Source organism: Rhinatrema bivittatum, chromosome 19, assembly GCF_901001135.1.
Source record: "Rhinatrema bivittatum chromosome 19, aRhiBiv1.1, whole genome shotgun sequence".
In the NCBI taxonomy this organism is placed as follows: Eukaryota; Metazoa; Chordata; class Amphibia; order Gymnophiona; family Rhinatrematidae; genus Rhinatrema; species Rhinatrema bivittatum.
The window spans coordinates 28,973,431-28,990,681 of record NC_042633.1 but is presented as its reverse complement, the minus strand read 5'-3'; the positions used below and the strand labels follow the sequence as shown (position 1 = coordinate 28,990,681).

The 17,251-nt window shown below is 47.3% G+C and overlaps 1 protein-coding gene across 1 annotated transcript; it reads left to right on the top strand.

Moving 5' to 3' along the window:
- Window positions 1-1,319: 1,319 nt before the first annotated feature.
- LOC115080956 (sperm acrosome membrane-associated protein 4-like) lies at window positions 1,320-15,870 on the top strand. The gene is made up of 3 exons (XM_029585442.1): window positions 1,320-1,484; window positions 13,980-14,102; window positions 14,590-15,870. The coding sequence occupies exons 1-3, from the start codon at window positions 1,433-1,435 to the stop codon at window positions 14,799-14,801; spliced, it is 387 nt and encodes a 128-aa protein (XP_029441302.1). The 5' UTR covers window positions 1,320-1,432; the 3' UTR covers window positions 14,802-15,870.
- Window positions 15,871-17,251: the final 1,381 nt, after the last annotated feature.

The window sequence follows — 17,251 nt, the reverse complement described above, 5'->3', positions numbered from 1 at the left end:
AGGTCATTAAAAATGGCAGAACAAACACTTTCCTGACTGTTATTTTGAGACACTGGAAATGCATCTGACGGAATTCTAGATAGAATGGGAGAAGCAAATAACCAGGATGTTTTTCTGCTAAAAACAATTGCATGTCATATTAATAATGGTCTTAAGGCATGTAACAAAGCCTATGATACTGATTGCCTGGATGTGCCAATTCTTGTTTCAAAGACCAAGAGACACAAATCTGGCTCTTCTGCTGCGGTCCTGGTGGCATGGTGCACGGGAAGACTTACAGAGCACGTCTTCTAAGAAGGCAGGGCTCACACTCAGTCCCAGGGCTAAGTCCTCACACAGTAGACCTCCAGGGCCCAAGGTGCAGGAGTGAACTTTTACAGTGGATGCTACAATAAACTGGATGGGCAAAGGTCCCCAAATAAACATTTTATCAGTGTTTCCTCCATCAGTAAAGAGGCATCACAGAAGAGTCAGCAACACTGAAAGTGGCCATCATGATTAAAGAAGTGTGGGGGCTTTCTTTTTAATTTAGCCTATTTTTAGAAACAGATTTATTTTAATATTACTGATGATTTGTTTTATTATGACTGTCTATTTCATTATTATGTTTATCTGTTATTTTTATGATTAAGATATCTGTTTTGGTTATTTTATAATGGTCTGTTTTTAATTTTTTTATGACCATGTATGCTTCCCTGTTCATCGCCTAGGCCTTTTGTGTTACGTGATCCATACATTTTAATGTATGTAAATGTAAACACAGTATCACCTGCAGGTTTTTAACCTGTCGCCAATTTCTCTGATCAAGCTGCCAGCCATCACCCAATCATTAAAGCAGCCACATTAAAAAAAAATGAGAGAGAGAGAGAGAGAGAAAAAATGCCATCTGTCCTTCAGTGCATTAGCAATTTTGTTTTTCTTGAAGAACAACCCTTAGAGTGGTGCGCTCAGTCCAAAATCAAAGACTGGAAACGGATGCAAGTTACCAACATTTTAGGATGGAAGCCACAGAAACATACTTATGTAAGCAACAAAGCTTTTCCCCTCCATTTTTTTCAAGGTCCTAACCATATAGGGTTTGGATGTTGGTTTGTTTTTTGTTTTTTTTTTTTTGCTAAAGTTCCCTGCCATGACTGGTCCTGCTGACATGCATTTTCCACATCAGTTTGCCTGCTGCTGTGGGCGCTCAGCCCTCTCTCCCTGTGAGCCTCCCTCCTGATGCCCCCTGAAAACAAGGTGGAGTTGATTCTGGGAGGCTTCCCGGCAATCCAATAGGGAAGAGCCAGTCCTCCCTGAATGCTGGGTATATAGCAGCTTGGAGGGCTGCAATCTTTTTGCATCAGGTATCAGAAGTGTTCCCTGGATTAAGAAGCAGAGCAAGGCTGCCCCACCGGTTAACTCTGTCTGGGAAAAGAACAGCTGAAAGGAAGCCATGAGCAAGCTTATTCTGTTGGCTTTGGTCCCTCTCCTGTGTGTTAATTTTGGTAAGAAAATCAACCAGAAATGTTTGCCAAATATGTCTTGTTTCCTTCACAGCAACCATAAGTTACAAGGAATACCCAAGCCAGGAGAAAATCTTACAAAACCTGACAGCTTTCTGAATCTAGTTGAAAAGAAGGTTGTGCAGGGTATTTTTTCCCAGGAGAGCAGGGTGTGCCTCTTGGATTGTAAACTGTTTGGTTTTCTCTCTGGGAAGATCACTTCTTTTCTTCAAAGTTTGTGAAGCTGTGGCTGGAGCTCCAGGCTCCTAAAGGAATAAGTAACAGATCTAAGCATTTGGTGCCTAGAGGAGGAGGTTCCACCTACACAAACAGATGAGCTATGGATTTAAATGCTGAGGAAATAATTTCCCCCCTATAATTCAGGGTTTTCCTATTGATCCAGAATATTCCTTGGATACTTATATTAAAGTGAGCTCCTGCTACTGCTGGTTGTATTCTGTGGTTTCTTTTTTTTTTTTTTTTAACAAACTTATTTCATGGCTTTGGATTAAAAGAGGCACTTACTAATTCATGGCCACAGCTGTCTGTGCTGTAGTCATGCTTAATGACGCCTGCATGAGGCTCTGAAGATCTGCTCTGAAGATCTGCTCTTCATCTGTCTGTGCTGTAGTCATGCTTAATGACGCCCGCATGAGGCTCTGAAGATCTGCTCTTCATCTGTCTGTGCTGTAGTCATGCTTAATGACGCCCGCATGAGGCTCTGAAGATCTGCTCTTCATCTGTCTGTGCTGTAGTCATGCTTAATGACGCCCGCATGAGGCTCTGAAGATCTGCTCTTCATCTGTCTGTGCTGTAGTCATGCTTAATGACGCCCGCATGAGGCTCTGAAGATCTGCTCTTCAGCTGTCTGGCTGTAGTCATGCTTAATGATGTCTGCATGGGGCTCTGAGCTTTACATCCTTTTTACTCCGCTTCATAACAGCAAGCATAGCTAAACAGGGGCACCTATCAAAGCATTTCATAGCCCCTTCCCCTCAGGGAAAAAATATTGGGCATCTTATGGCTTTGCTGCTGTTGCAGTACAACTGAATTGTGTATTTTTTCTGGTGAGTATTGTCATGCGTGTGTTTCAGAAGCTGTAATGTTTCGTAGGGGACTTGAATCTGTTGCATGGGGTTAGAAGGGCTGCATGAGAGGGTCCAAGAACTAAAAATCATTGTGAAACCCTGGCATCAGGGGATTAGGAGAGGGCTAGTGACTGGACTAGGCTGTAAAAGAAATAGCTGAGAGATGATTTCAAGACTCCCCATTGCCACTGATGCTGTGACCATGGGGGTAAGGAAGAGGTAACACTTGGAAGTGAATACAGGAGGAGAAGGGGGTTTCCTCCAAAATCCAGAGCCAGAGGGCCACCATGAAAGCAGCCTTTTTTTGTCTAGTCCTCGCGCAGCAGGAACTCCCTCTAGGGCAGGTGTCCCTGGGCATGGTGTGCATAGCTCTGGCCACGGGTGAGTCACACTATTTGCTTCTCTCCGTGCTAAGCCCCAGTTCTGCCATGGAGTCTGTGTCACATCTCAGGCTGAGTCACCTTATCCTGTGTCATTTCTAATCCCCGGCTCTGTCACTAACACTACATTGGCTTAAAGCACTCTGTCTTGATAACCAGACACCCGGCTAAAAGCAAGGTATTTGGGGTGGGGAAAATGTTTTGGCTTTTACATTACAACTTGCGAAGTACAAACAAACTGCTGGTTCCCCGGTTGGGTCTCAAACTCAAGCTGCCGTAGCCCTGCCTCCCTCCGCCCTGCTGAACTTGATGTTTCTGAGATCCCCCTACATATAGGGTCTCCATGGACTGTAAGGACTCTGAATAACGCTGCTCCTGTCCCTTTATAAAGCTATTTCTGGGTGACCACGTAGCCAGGGTCCCAAAGTGCTTCATGGTTGATGGGGAGGCAGATGCGAGGATGGCTTAGAGCGTGAATGACTGCGAGGTGTTAAAGTGGCTCCCGACTGTTACAGCCGCTGCCTATTCTGAACCATCCTAGCCCCCGCTGCTTTTTGTCCAGGAGCTTCCAAAACCTGTCTTGGTGAGGATGTTCTAGTCTGTGGGGACAAGGTGACTGAGGAGGTTCCTGTCAGGGACAGGATGGGCCAGTTCTCTTCCCCTTGTTGCATTTGTGGCTCTGTAAATGCCGTTGCTCTTAGAGCAGAGGATTAGGCAACTCCCAGCCTGGAGTGCCACAAAGGTTTCAGGGTAGCCACACTGAATATGCATGAGAATTATTTTCGTAGGCCAATCCGTCCCTGTTTGAGGCCCATCGGGCATCCCCTGGTGCGCTGATGCGGTTGGTCATGTATTTCTTCGGCTATGCAATGTCTCCACACTGGGTGCAGAGAGAATGGCCCAAAGGAGAAGGTACTGTGGGCCACCGGTGGAGCCCAGGTTGGCAGTGGCTGACACTGTGGGCCGCTACCGGAGGCCAGGCCAGAGGCGGCTGAAGAGGTGCTGCTGGGACCCCGGCCTACCGGGCTGAAGAACGAGGAGCAGCTCCACGTGAGGCAGCTTGTGTATGTGCTTGCACCATTCTTCCCTTGCTAATCCATTCCAATCTCAGTATTAAGTTCCCAGGTATGGAAAGCAAACACCCAATTTTATTTTTATCTACTCTTTTGAAATATTTTATTGGTGTTTGGGGAAACTTGTTTTGAAGTATTTGTTCTTTGTATTAGTATCTATTGATTTGGTTTTACCTTATTTTATTCAATATTTTATGAGCAGTAGTCACTTTTTTTTTCTGTTGTTGCTCTCCATACAGAATCCGGCTTGTTGCATTTTTCCAGTTTAGTTTGACTGCACATTTCTTTTTATTTCTTATGTTCTCTTCATACTGCATTTGAGTCGCTTGTGTTCTGCATATGTGACTGAGGTGAGGTATTTTGTTACTGGGCAGTTTCTTTGCAGGGATCTTCAGAAGCCTGGCTTGTTCTGTTTACCTAATAGATGCATTGGGTTTTGCAGTGTTGCCTTTTCATAGGTAGGGTTGTTACTGTTTCAGGGCTGGCAGTTAGTGATGTTTTGGTATTTGAGGTTTTGCTGTCTTTGCAATTTAACTTATGGCTTTCTGAGGGCAAACCTATTCCCAACATCTACAACAACAGACCTAAGATCATGAGTTCCAGTTGTCTTGTTTACATGCACTGCTGTGGCACCAGTCAGAAAACCCTGCAAAAAAGTAATTCTAATACACATGTCGTGATATTGTCCATTTTCATGTAAAACCTTAATATAAATGCATAACTTAACTGCGTGTGGAGAGGATGGGGCTGTGGGGGTGTTCTGGCATTGCCTTGATTGCCCAGTGCCCTTGCACCAGTCTAGCTCTGGCTCCAGGGGGGGAAGCAGGATTCCATCTGGAGCTGGGCTGCTCTGAGCCGGGCTCTCTCCAGCCTCACTCTTGGTTGCCCAGTACCCTTGCACCAGTCTAGCTCTGGCTCCAGGGGGGGAAGCAGGATTCCATCTGGAGCTGGGCTGCTCTGAGCCGGGCTCTCTCCAGCCTCACTCTTCGTTGCCCAGTACCCTTGCACCAGTCTAGCTCTGGCTCCAGGGGGGGGAAGCAGGATTCCATCTGGAGCTGGGCTGCTCTGAGCCGGGCTCTCTCCAGCCTCACTCTTCGTTGCCCAGTACCCTTGCACCAGTCTAGCTCTGGCTCCAGGGGGGAAGCAGGATTCCATCTGGAGCTGGGCTGCTCTGAGCCGGGCTCTCTCCAGCCTCACTCTTGCTTGCCCAGTACCCTTGCACCAGTCTAGCTCTGGCTCCGGGGGGGGAAGCAGGATTCCATCTGGAGCTGGGCTGCTCTGAGCTGGGCTCTCTCCAGCCTCACTCTTCGTTGCCCAGTACCCTTGCACCAGTCTAGCTCTGGCTCCAGGGGGGAAGCAGGATTCCATCTGGAGCTGGGCTGCTCTGAGCCGGGCTCTCTCCAGCCTCACTCTTGCTTGCCCAGTACCCTTGCACCAGTCTAGCTCTGGCTCCAGGGGGGGAAGCAGGATTCCATCTGGAGCTGGGCTGCTCTGAGCCGGGCTCTCTCCAGCCTCACTCTTCGTTGCCCAGTACCCTTGCACCAGTCTAGCTCTGGCTCCAGGGGGGGAAGCAGGATTCCATCTGGAGCTGGGCTGCTCTGAGCCGGGCTCTCTCCAGCCTCACTCTTGCTTGCCCAGTACCCTTGCACCAGTCTAGCTCTGGCTCCAGGGGGGGAAGCAGGATTCCATCTGGAGCTGGGCTGCTCTGAGCCGGGCTCTCTCCAGCCTCACTCTGGGCCAGGGTTTAATTGTCTTTTCCTTAAGCCCTGGAGGGAGCTGGCACAATGGATCACTTCTGGTTTCCCCCCTTCCCTGGAATAGGTCAGCAGAGCCTTCAGGAACCATAAAAGCAGCATTCTGTGTGGCACACGGTCTATGAATGTGCTGGCCTGGGGCCCTGGCAAGCGGAGGCAAGTTACTGTCATAGAAAGGGAGGGGTGAGCCAGAAAGCGGTGCCTGTGCAGCGTTAGTGAATCTTCTGTCAGGTGGCATGCTTCAACAGCTCCCAAAACCACAGCCTACCCTTGAGGTACATCATGTGACCTGGAGCCTGGCAGAGCTGAGACAAAATCTCACATTTTGTTTTTCCTAATCTACTAACTACAGTACACCTTAGACCAGGGGTGTGCAAACTGAGCTGCAATCCCCCTTCCATCCATTCAATCTGTTGGGGGCCCCCACAAATTTGGTTACATCTCTTATATATCCTAGTCTGCTGTTTTAAAGTTGCTTGCCAACCAACCAAATGTTGAACCAGTAGATTTGGGGCATAAGTCCTGTGTGCCCATGGCTAGCAACACCTCTGGCCTTAATCTCTAAGAAATAAGAACATCATAACTATGCTGGGTTAGACCAAGGTGTAGCAGGCCTAGCATCCTGTCTCTGACTGTGGCCAGTCCAGGTTACAAATACCTGGCAGATCCCATAAAGACCTAATTCCTGTTACTCACTCCCAGGGATAGCAATAGCTTTCTTTAGTCTGCCTGGCTAATGTTATCAACCTTTCCTCCGGGAACTTGTCCAAACCTCATTATGCTAGAAGCCTTGACCACATCCTCTGGCAACAGATGCCACAGCTTGATTGTGTGCTGAGTGAAAGTGCTTCCTATGACTGTCCATGTCATGGCGTGTCCCCTTGTTAATACTATTTGAGGGGGTAAGTAAGCATCCTTTACCTGTTCCACCTCTCTCATGACTTTATAAACTTCTATCCTATTTCTTTTCCAAGCTGAAGGGCCTAACCTGCATAGCCTCTCATCATAGGAAAGCTAGTCCATCCCCTTTGTCACTTGCCACCCACCTTTGCATCACTTTTTTGAGATGAGGTGACCAGGACCACACACAGTACTCAAGGTGCGGTCACACCATGGCTCAATAGAGGCAACATATTCTCTTGCTTTCTCCATTCTAACATTCTATTTGCTTTTATTGATCGTCGCTGTGGACTGAACTGAGGATTTCAAGGTGTTGTCCACAAAGATTCCCAAGGTTCTGTTCCTGGGTTGTAACGCCCAATACAGAACCCAGCCTCTTGTACCCGTAGTTGTGCATCACTTTGCACTTTTCCACATTAACTTTCATCTGCCTTTTCAGGCTCCTCGTCTCAGCTTGCAATCTGCTTCTGTTTTAATTACTTTGAACAACTTTTGTGGCATCTGCAGATTTGATCACCTCACTTTGTTGCCTTTTCCAGGTCGCTTATGAATGTGTTACAGAACAGGTCCCAGTACCGATCCCCCATGATGATTTCCCAATGACCTTCCTTCGTTTGGAAAACTGACCATTTAGTCCCACCCTTCTGTCTCACTGCAGTAGCATAAATGCTCAGTAACCAGAAACTCCCAACAAAACCCTGCAAAATTGAATTCCTCTGAAAGTCAAAGGTCATCCCCCTACAATCTCTACCACCTTGCATCCTAAGGAGTTGGCGCAAAGCCTAGCCATTCAACTTGATCGAAACCACCTTTTTCAAAGGTGGGAAAGCCCTCCTTTATGAATCTATGCCAGGCTTGCTTTACTTTTGCACCAGGTGCCAGCTTGTCTAATGCATCTTTACTCTATCACTTCTACTTTCCTGCTCTTGCAATTGATCCCCTGATTCTACTATAGACACCAACTCTTATCTCGCATCCTTCCTCCCTTTCTTGATCCAGTTATGAATGTAAGTGTCCTTGTGACTAATGTTGTATTATAACTGTAAGCTTTTCAAATTTGACTGTAATCCACCTGGAGGTCATTCTTGGCAAAAGGCAGAATATCAAATGTTCATAAATAAAATAACCAGTTACCCCACAATAGGACACTGCCCCCTCGCCTTGCATCTCAAAGCCTACGTACATGAAGTGGGAGCAGGGATGGGCTGAGCAGGCCTGGTTTTGCCCCATTGCATCTCTGGAGTTGAAGCTAGAAATCAGTGTCCAATAGCAGGCAGCACCAAGCCCTTCCCTGACCCAGTGACACTGGAGACTAACCAGGAGGTTCATGGCTACACTGAGGTCCTGGGTGATGGCTGTGGCAGTGTACGGCCAGGACAGTCTCATTAGATCACAAGTGTGCTTCTATACATGACCGCAGAGCTGGTGGCCCATCTAGTCTGCCCATCCACCCAATTCTTTTGAGGCTTCTCATTGGACTACCACAAAATAGCATGTAAGGTTCCTCCATACATAACATACATAGTATTGTCGGCAGAAAGACCAAATGGTCCATCCAGTCTGCCCAGCAAGGCTTCCCATGGCAGCAACTGCCATGCCATGCAGGTTACCCCCATGCCATATGTTAAGGGTAGTAATATTACAAGCAAAACCAAGCAACTGTCAAACCCATAACAAAATTACTGCCACAGCAGCCTTCCTGATAATTCAGACCGTGCTGCTTGAACGTTACATAAATGAATTGCTGGGCATTGTTAAGCAGTTCCCCTGTCATAGGCTAACATTTTTGCTCTGCTTGGCTTGCAGATGCTTCCTAAGCTACCAGGCACCATGAGCAATGATTCAACAGTTGGCAAAGGCCTCATGTGTGTCTATTTTTAAGCTGTCTTCAGCGAGGAGACACGCCTGGCTATGGCAGCTGTGTAATTTTCCATCCTTGGGCCGTGGAATCTCTGTGGTTATTGCTAACAGGCAAGTGAGGGCAGTCACAAGGCACATCTGAGCTGACCACAAACTTCAGGAGTGGTTGGAGAAGTGAGGGAAGAAAATCAGCCTCCTAATCTTTAAAATATATGCTGCTATATTTCCAAATGCCCTTTCTAGGGGCTTCCTGGCTCCTAATCCAATTTTTTTTTGGGGGGGAGGGGGTTGGGGGGAAGGCTTGTCTCCATCCTTAGGAGCTTTTGGTATCTGGTCATTCCTGAGATGGCATCTCTTGTAGGGAGGCAGTGTGCTATGTGCACAAACTTCCTCTTTCCCACCCCCTCCATCCTGACTCACCTCATATGCACACACTCTCACACACACTCTCACCTAAACACATGAACTCTCACACACACTCTCACCTAAACACATGAACTCTCACACACACTCTCACCTAAACACATGAACTCTCACACACATACTTCTCTCCCTCCTTATGTCCAGACCCAACCTATTCAGCTGCTTACACGGCTTCCTTCCCGCCCAGGCAGGCCCATGACTTGGCCAGCACCTGGACATTTCCCATGTTTCTTTGGAGACCCATAATTGATGCAAAATGTGTTCATATTGGTTAGCCCTTACCAGGCCATCAGGAAGGCCACCACCATGGCTATCATTACATGCAAGCTCCTCCATGACTGCTCTTGTGCAGCCTGGCCACAATGCCATGTTATTAGAGGGAAGAATAGGACATGTGCTTCCCTCTCCCACGGCCGCCTGGGATACAACTTAGCCAGGCAATGGTGCAGGGCTCGTGTATGCATTGTTTGCATTGTCTCTTTGGGCATGATTTTTGGAAGAGGCACTAAAAAAACCAAAGTAATGAAATACTGGAGCTGCCTGGTGTCACCCAAGGATTTCCCAGGTGTCTGTTTATTGCCCCTGCCTGCTTGTCTCGAGCTTTTCCCCTGCTCTTCCGCTCTCCCCTCAGACGTTCTTGTATCTGTTTGTTTGTGGCCCCCAGCTTTGCCTCCCCTGTCTTGCCAGTTTTAGGGTCTTATTACCTTGCATATTTCTCGCTTGCCTCTGATCCCATACAAGGGTGGATTTGACACATTTCTCTATAGGCAGGTTAAGAGGAGCAGTGGAAAGCTTTTTTTTTTCCCCCTTTACAGCCATGTACATGGCTTTCCTGCCATAACTCCTGAAGCTTCCACTTTCTGTCATTCACCGAGGGCCTAACCAAGGCCCTGGAATCCTCCCCCTTGCCCTGAGAAACCCACAGGAGACCATAATCCTAGCAGACTGAGCAGAGGCCTTCTGGTCAGACAATGGGGAATGGAGGCCTCCGTTTCAGGGTGGAGCCAGCTGTACAGACAAGGAATTTGGCACCAACAGTAGCTGAGAGGAAACTTGGCCTTGGCAGCTTAAGCCTGAAAGTCACTTTGCAGACGTTATCCATGCTGTATTCACACTACATGTGTAACACCCCTGTGCCGCATGACCTTGGGAGAGTGTTCCTGGATCCAGGAGCCCCTCTCAGGCAGACCCTGCCAGGGCCGTGGGTGCCGCTACGTGGGGAGGAAAGTGTTAGCTCCTTCACACCAGGAAATCTGAAACAGAAGGGACTGTAAACAGGACTGGTAATCTTTACAAGCATGCATGAGTCTTATTAGACTACATAACATTTCTAGGAGCCATCAAACAGCATAATTGACCCCTCTGTAATGGGAAGCTACAAATGACCTGTTTGTAAGCTAAATTTCTAATGTGAAACCTGCTTTGAAAATTTTCATAGTCAAGACAACAAATCCATATTCAGCTATCAGTCCCCACATGGTATCACCGTATAGAAAAGAGAACCTCATGCATTCTGTTTGAGCCAATAGTTACCCTCCCCCTGTACCCTGTCTCACCCATGTGAAGGACAACTGAGCCAGTGGGTACTGCCAGTAATGGGGCAGGGGATCCCTGACATCCCGACAGCTGCTGCAGCTTCCTCTGTTCTATTGCTGGCTCCTCACCCTCTTGGGGGACCAAATTCTGCCGCTGGGGTCTTTTCCCCTCCTGACCACATCCTTCTGGGGGGACCCAGCGTTTCTTCCTTGCTGGGAAGGGTTTCCAGCCAGCTCGGCTCATTCAGTGATTCTAGTTCTTAGTGACTGCATCTTGGCTAAGTTCATGTCCCACTAGTCTGGCTTTGTGCAGTTCAGAGATACTGCCTCTCAAGCAGGATTAGAGGAACAGAGCACAAGCGCTTCCATCCTACCTGGCTTTTCTCTAAAAAATCAAGCGGTCCATATTCAGCCAGCAGCAAATTAGCTGCTGGATTAAGTTTTATCTGGCTAACTTTAGGACAGGTTTTGGGATTACCAGATTTAGCCAGATAACTTATCCAGCTAACTGAATATCGGCGTTAGCAAGCTAATTCAGCTCCTCTAAGAACATAAGAAATTGCCATGCTGGGTCAGACCAAGGGTCCATCAAGCCCAGCATCCTGTTTCCAACAGTGGCCAATCCAGGCCACAAGAACCTGGCAAGTACCTGTTGCGCCTGTCGGTCGCACACGGCTGCGACCTCTGTTGCTCACCACTCTTTTCCCTACACCAGAGATTGTTGGAAGAATGGCGGCCTCTTTCTGCAAACGCCGCCTTCCTCGGCGTCCCCGGGATGGCGTGGGCGATCCCGTCCTCCATCTTGAAGTGGGGATTACCTAGGGCGCGCACCAGGCCCTCTCTTATGCACGTCATGGCGCGAACCTCGGGGGCGTCCCCTCCGCATGACGTCACCCACCAGTGTGTTTAAGCTATCTGGCCTATGCTTCCTACGAGTTAGCAAGGACTTCCTTCCTGCTGAATTCCACTCCACTTGGAGATGCTTCGCTATCCGAACCTGAACTGTTCCTGTACTCTGGGACTTGAACGCTTGAGGTACTCGCTCCTCGGGGGGCCTTGTCGTGTTTTGGCTATCCTCTCCTCTGAGGGCCTTTCAGCCCGGAGAATTCATCTACTCTTGTTTGGGTCTCCGCCTCGATTCAGCCTTGTGAGTATGTTGCACGCTTTACCACCATCTTGCTGACGGAACCTCCAGTATACCCCGTGCCTCGAGCCACTACCGTGCTCGCCTCAGCAAATCATCGTCTACGCTTCAGAGTGAGTACTTTCATCTCTTCAGCTCAGCTGCCCTCCTGTGCTTCTCTTCCTACGTCGGTGTTGATTCTCGGCGTACCCCGTGCTGCGGGCCACTACTGGGGATATCATCACTGAGTCTCTCTAGTACTCTGGACTATGTCTACCTTTCCCACTCTGTAGGTATCTCTACATTCCTGTATAATGAAGTCTCATTGCTTCTATGTCTGTCTCAGCTGAGGCCACGCCTATCGTGGTAAGTCCCCACAGGGCTCCTCCCTGTGGGTGGAGACAGCTCTCCTATGATGCAGGGTTCACTGCCATGCCAGATAATAACAGTACCAAGAAGATCCCATCTCTTAGTTATGCCCCCCAGACACCCCTGGCTTATCTGGCCAAATTTTCACTGGATAAAGTTATCTGGCTAGAATTTAGTGCCCAAATATTCATTTAGCCAGCATTTGAGAGATCCAGCTAAATGCTTCTGAATATGGACCTCCATATGCCCAGTTACCTTGCAAGGGTGCTCCTGGATCTGACACCATCCGGCCAGGAGTCCCCTCTCAGTCCTTGTGTGCTTGGCACTTGGTGCTTCCATGGAACTGAACTTAAAGAATAGGACAGAAAATGTCATAATGCCTCTGTATCGCTCCATGGTGAGACCGCACTTGGAATACTGTGTACAATTCTGGTCGCCGCATCTCAAAAAATGGTAAAGGGGATGGAACAGCTCCCCTATGAGGAAAGGCTGAAGAGGTCAGGACTGTTCAGCTTGGAGAAGAGATGGCTGAGGGGGGATATGATAGAGGTGTTTAAAATCATGAGAGGTCTAGAACGGGTAGATGTGAATCGATTATTTACTCATTCGGATAGTAGAAAGACTAGGGGGCACTCCATGAAGTTAGCATGGGGCACATTTAAGACTAATCGGAGAAAGTTCTTTTTCACTCAACGCACAATTAAACTCTGGAATTTGTTGCCAGAGGATGTGGTTAGTGCAGTTAGTATAGCTGTGTTTAAAAAAGGATTGGATAAGTTCTTGGAGGAGAAGTCCATTACCTGCTATTAAGTTCACTTAGAGAACAGCCACTGCCATTAGCAATGGTTACATGGAATAGACTTAGTTTTTGGGTACTTGCCAGGTTCTTATGGCCTGGATTGGCCACTGTTGGAAACAGGATGCTGGGCTTGATGGACCCTTGGTCTGACCCAGTATGGCATTTTCTTATGTTCTTAAGAGGGCAATTGTCAATGGTTTTCCTGCAAGTAAAATATATATTTTTTTAACTGTGGAAATGTCTGAGAATGCCCCCACCCTGCATGCAGGCAAAAAGTATCTACACAGCTCCATAGGTGCCTATTCTTACCCACACTGTAGGAGAGGCATTCCTGAGGTGGGCTTAGGTCAGGGGAGAAAACTACTTGCACAGTTTTTGATCAGAAAAAGATGTATTCCCAGAAAAAGCAGGCACAAGTCTCTCTGGGTGCTCTCCCCCCACCTCTGCTTTTGGGCATTTATCAAAGCAAAAAGTACACAGCATGCTTTGTCCTTCTTGAAAAACTGGTGCAAAGACCAGGGATCTAAATAGGGGTGGGTGGTTTAAACACAAATCCCCAGAAAGCCGGGGGCAGTTTCTGGCTGCTTGTGTGAGCTTTTGTGAGCAGGTCCCTGCCTGTCTGCACCCAGCACTGAAGGGAAAATGTTCCGGGCCTGGGGGGGGAGGAGGTGTTCAGCGTCTCAGGACAAAGGAGACTCATTTGGAAATTGCATGACAAAATGAAGCAGGTAACGTGCCGTGTAACCTTTCTGGAGGCCTTAAACAATCTTGCTTTTATTTTAAGATTCTTCTGCTCACCCTGAATAGACTTCACTGCTACCAGGCCAAACGTCATTAAGAATGTCACCCAATGGGTGGCTGCAGTGAATCGGGCAGACCCTGCACCTTCCCTTTTGGGGGGAGGGGTGCTCTGGGATACCTCCAGAAGGTTTGAAGAAGAGGTGGGATTTACAGGGAAGGAAAGTAAAGAGCTCTGCGGGCTTTTCCAACATTGCTCCCATAGGTTTAAGGTATTCTAGGAGACGGGGTGGAAGAGGATAAAATGGACTGCCCATATCCTCCATTGTGCAAAATGATGGCAAAGCCTGCTCAGGTCTAGAGCCCCAGGAAGGGGCCCTGGAACCAGTCAGAGACTGCAGGACTCCTGGAGCCTCCTACCGCTCTGATGCGATCACTTTTCTTTGTCTCTGGCAGGAGAAGGAAACGAGCAGCGGAAGTGCGTGAAATGCAAATTCCAGCTGGGGAAAATCCCATGCTACACCCAGACGACAACCTGTAACCCTGGCGAGGTCTGTGCCACCATCACAGGCACAGCTAGTAAGTAGCACGACCCGGACCCGATTTTAGGCGCAGGTAGCACAGGCACGTGCCTGAAGCACCAGATTCTGAGGTGCCCGAGAAACGTGCACGCCCCCACCCCCTGCTCTTCTCTGCTTGCAAAGGGAGGAAGGAAACCCTTTGCCCGACGTCCTCTACCTAAATCTGGCCCTGAGCATAACATCTTGTTCATTGCTGCTTGCTCTTCTGCTCCCATTAGGAGCCATCATACACTGCCTCGCTCCTTCCTTCATCAGGAAACCATTGTGGACTGTCCCTAGTATCTTCCTAGTTTCCTCCCGTTTACCAATGGAATTCTGCAGCACCTCCCCTGGCTGAGAGACGAGATGTATCTCTTTGGCATCTATTCAAAAGACCACTACTGAGCTTCCGAATCCTGAGCCATTATTACTCTGCAGTAACACTGTTTAAAAAGCTCCTCTTGGTGATGTCATTAACTACTTGTTTTTTTTAATTCTCTTTCCAGTAGGAAAATTTAATCTCATCACCAGGAGGGACTGCATCGAAGGTAGTAAATGCACTGTGAATGACACTACCAGCTTTGAGTCTCTCTCCTATGTCACCTCAACTGTCTGCTGTGATGAAGACTTCTGCAATTCTGGAGTGGGAGCGATCAGAATCTCTCTGCTCGCAGGCCTGGCTGTACTCTTGTGCATGTTTCTGGTCCAGCTCCTGTAGTTGCTCTCCCCCACCCACCCCAGATATAAAATAAGACCTTTTTTGCTGTTGGTAGGGAGTGGATATCTTGTGCCACTACCCAAAATGGCTGCCGTCAGCATTGGGAAGATTAACATGGGTCTAACTGTCCTCATGTCACCTGCCTGGACAAATTAAAATGCTAAAATTAAAGAAATAAGTTGCTGACTTCAAGAACATATCCTTCAGCTAAAAGGGAGCTCTAGGATTATCTGTATCTTTGCTAACTTTCTTGACTGGTTGGGCATGCTTCAGCAACTTAATGGCAGTAAACGTTTAGTAGCTAGGCCTCTTGTCTGTCTATAGGGAAAAAGGTTTAGTAAATAGTTCCCTAAGGGCCTCTTTTTAAAAAAGTATTTACATGCTTAAAATTGGATTTGACACATGTAAATGGGCTTTTAAAAATGGCTACACTCTCTGCAGTTGACTTGTCCATAGGCTATTCACATGTAAGTACACTTTATGCACATAAATGGCTTTTACAATTACTACAATAGTAAATTACCTTTACATGTGTAACTCCTTTGTAAAATGACCTCTGAAGTGCAGTCTGGCTGCTGTATTAGGCCAGAGCTCAAAAATGTTAATCCATGCCTTAAACGTCTAGCACTCATCCATGGCCTTGACCTACAGGGAACCTCATGTGGCCTGAAACACAGCCAAATGTACAATCTTGAAGCTATCTTTCAAACTCCTGTGCCATAGCCGTGGCCTTGGAAGGGGAAATCTCTAACTTTAACACACAGTCCTTGTGTCTTGTTTTTCCTACAGAGGGTAGGCTGTGAGTCGGTGAAGGAGACCCCTAAGAGCTCCTGGAGAGTCATGTGGCGGTAGCGCCTCCCTCACTGTCAGTGTGGATTCTTTAAATGGGACCTTTTAGTTGAGATGTAATCCCCTGTGCTACTGTCTCAGCGCTTCCAAGTTATGAGAATGCTATAGAGATTTGAGCTTGTCTGTATATTTTCCCAAATATATTGTGAGGTTCATCTTACGGTTTGGTTTTAGCTTCTTTAATCTGAAATAAAACTGCTCCTGTAGCACCTGTTCTGGATCGATGTCTCGTCGGCGCTGATGATGGTATACTGACAAATATAGAAGATTTACAATATCAATCTTTTTTAAAATATATTTATAAATGATCTAGAATGGGATATGACAAGTGAGGTAATCAAATTTGCAGATGACACAACTATTCAAAGTAATTAAATTGCAGGTGGATTGTGAAAGTGCAAGAGGACCTCTGTGACTGGCAGATTGCCCTTTGGATGCCCAGATGAAATGTAACGTGGACAAATGTAAGGTGATGCATATAGAGAAAAATGAACCCATGCTGTAGTTAACAATGGTAGGCTCCACATTGGGAGCTACCACCCCCAAAAAGGCTCTGGGCATCAACGTGGAGAATGCATTGAAATCAGCTGTGTGCTGCGGCAGTCAAAACAGCAAGCACTGTTAGGAGTTATGAGGAAGGGAATGGTTAATAAAACGGAAAATGTCATAATGCCTCTGTATCACTCCATGGTAAGACCGCACCTTGAATACGGTGTACATTTCTGGTCGCCGCATCTCAAAAAAGATATAATTGCGATGGAGAAGGTACAGAGAAGGGCAACCAAAATGATAAAGGGAATGGAACAGCTCCCCTATGAGGAAAGACTAAAGAGGTTAGGACTTTTCAGCTTGGAGAAGAGACGGCTGAGGGGGGGATATGATAGAGGTGTTTAAGATCATGAGAGGTCTAGAATGGGTAAATGTGAATTGGTTATTTACTGAAATAATAGGACTGGGGGGCACACAAAGTTAGCAAGTAGCACAATCGGCCCGATAGTCTGGATAAACAGATAAGCATGGGTGTAGCTTGCTTATTGCAGTGGTTATTACCCCTAACTAATTAAGCTTGATATTTCACGTAGATGCAGTTCCAGCACTGCTCTCTACATTAATGGTGGGGGTGGAAGGGAAATAGAATAAAAAAGGTTACTAAGAGCCAAGAGAAACAGATAAGTATGTGAGAGAAAAAAAAAGTGCGAAAGCTTGCTGGGCAGACTGGATGGGCCGTTTGGTCTTCTTCTGCCGTCATTTCTATGTTTCTATTTTTCATTCCATGCACAATTAAACTCTGGAATTCATTGTCAGAGGATGTGGTTAGGGCAGCTAGTGTAGCTGGATTTAAAAAAAGGTTTGGATAAGTTCCTGGAGGAGATTTCCATTACCTGCTATTAATCAAGTTGACTTCATGCCAGTAAGAGCAGTGGCTATTTCTTAGTTGTATAGGATCTACTTCATGTTTAGGTACTTTCCAGCTACTTGTAACCTGGATTAAAAACAGGACGCTGGGCTTGATGGATCCTTGGTCTGGTCCAGTATGGCCGCAATTGATGTTCTTAATCATAGGCCCTGAGGGTATTGTCATACCCTGAGCCATTCCTGTG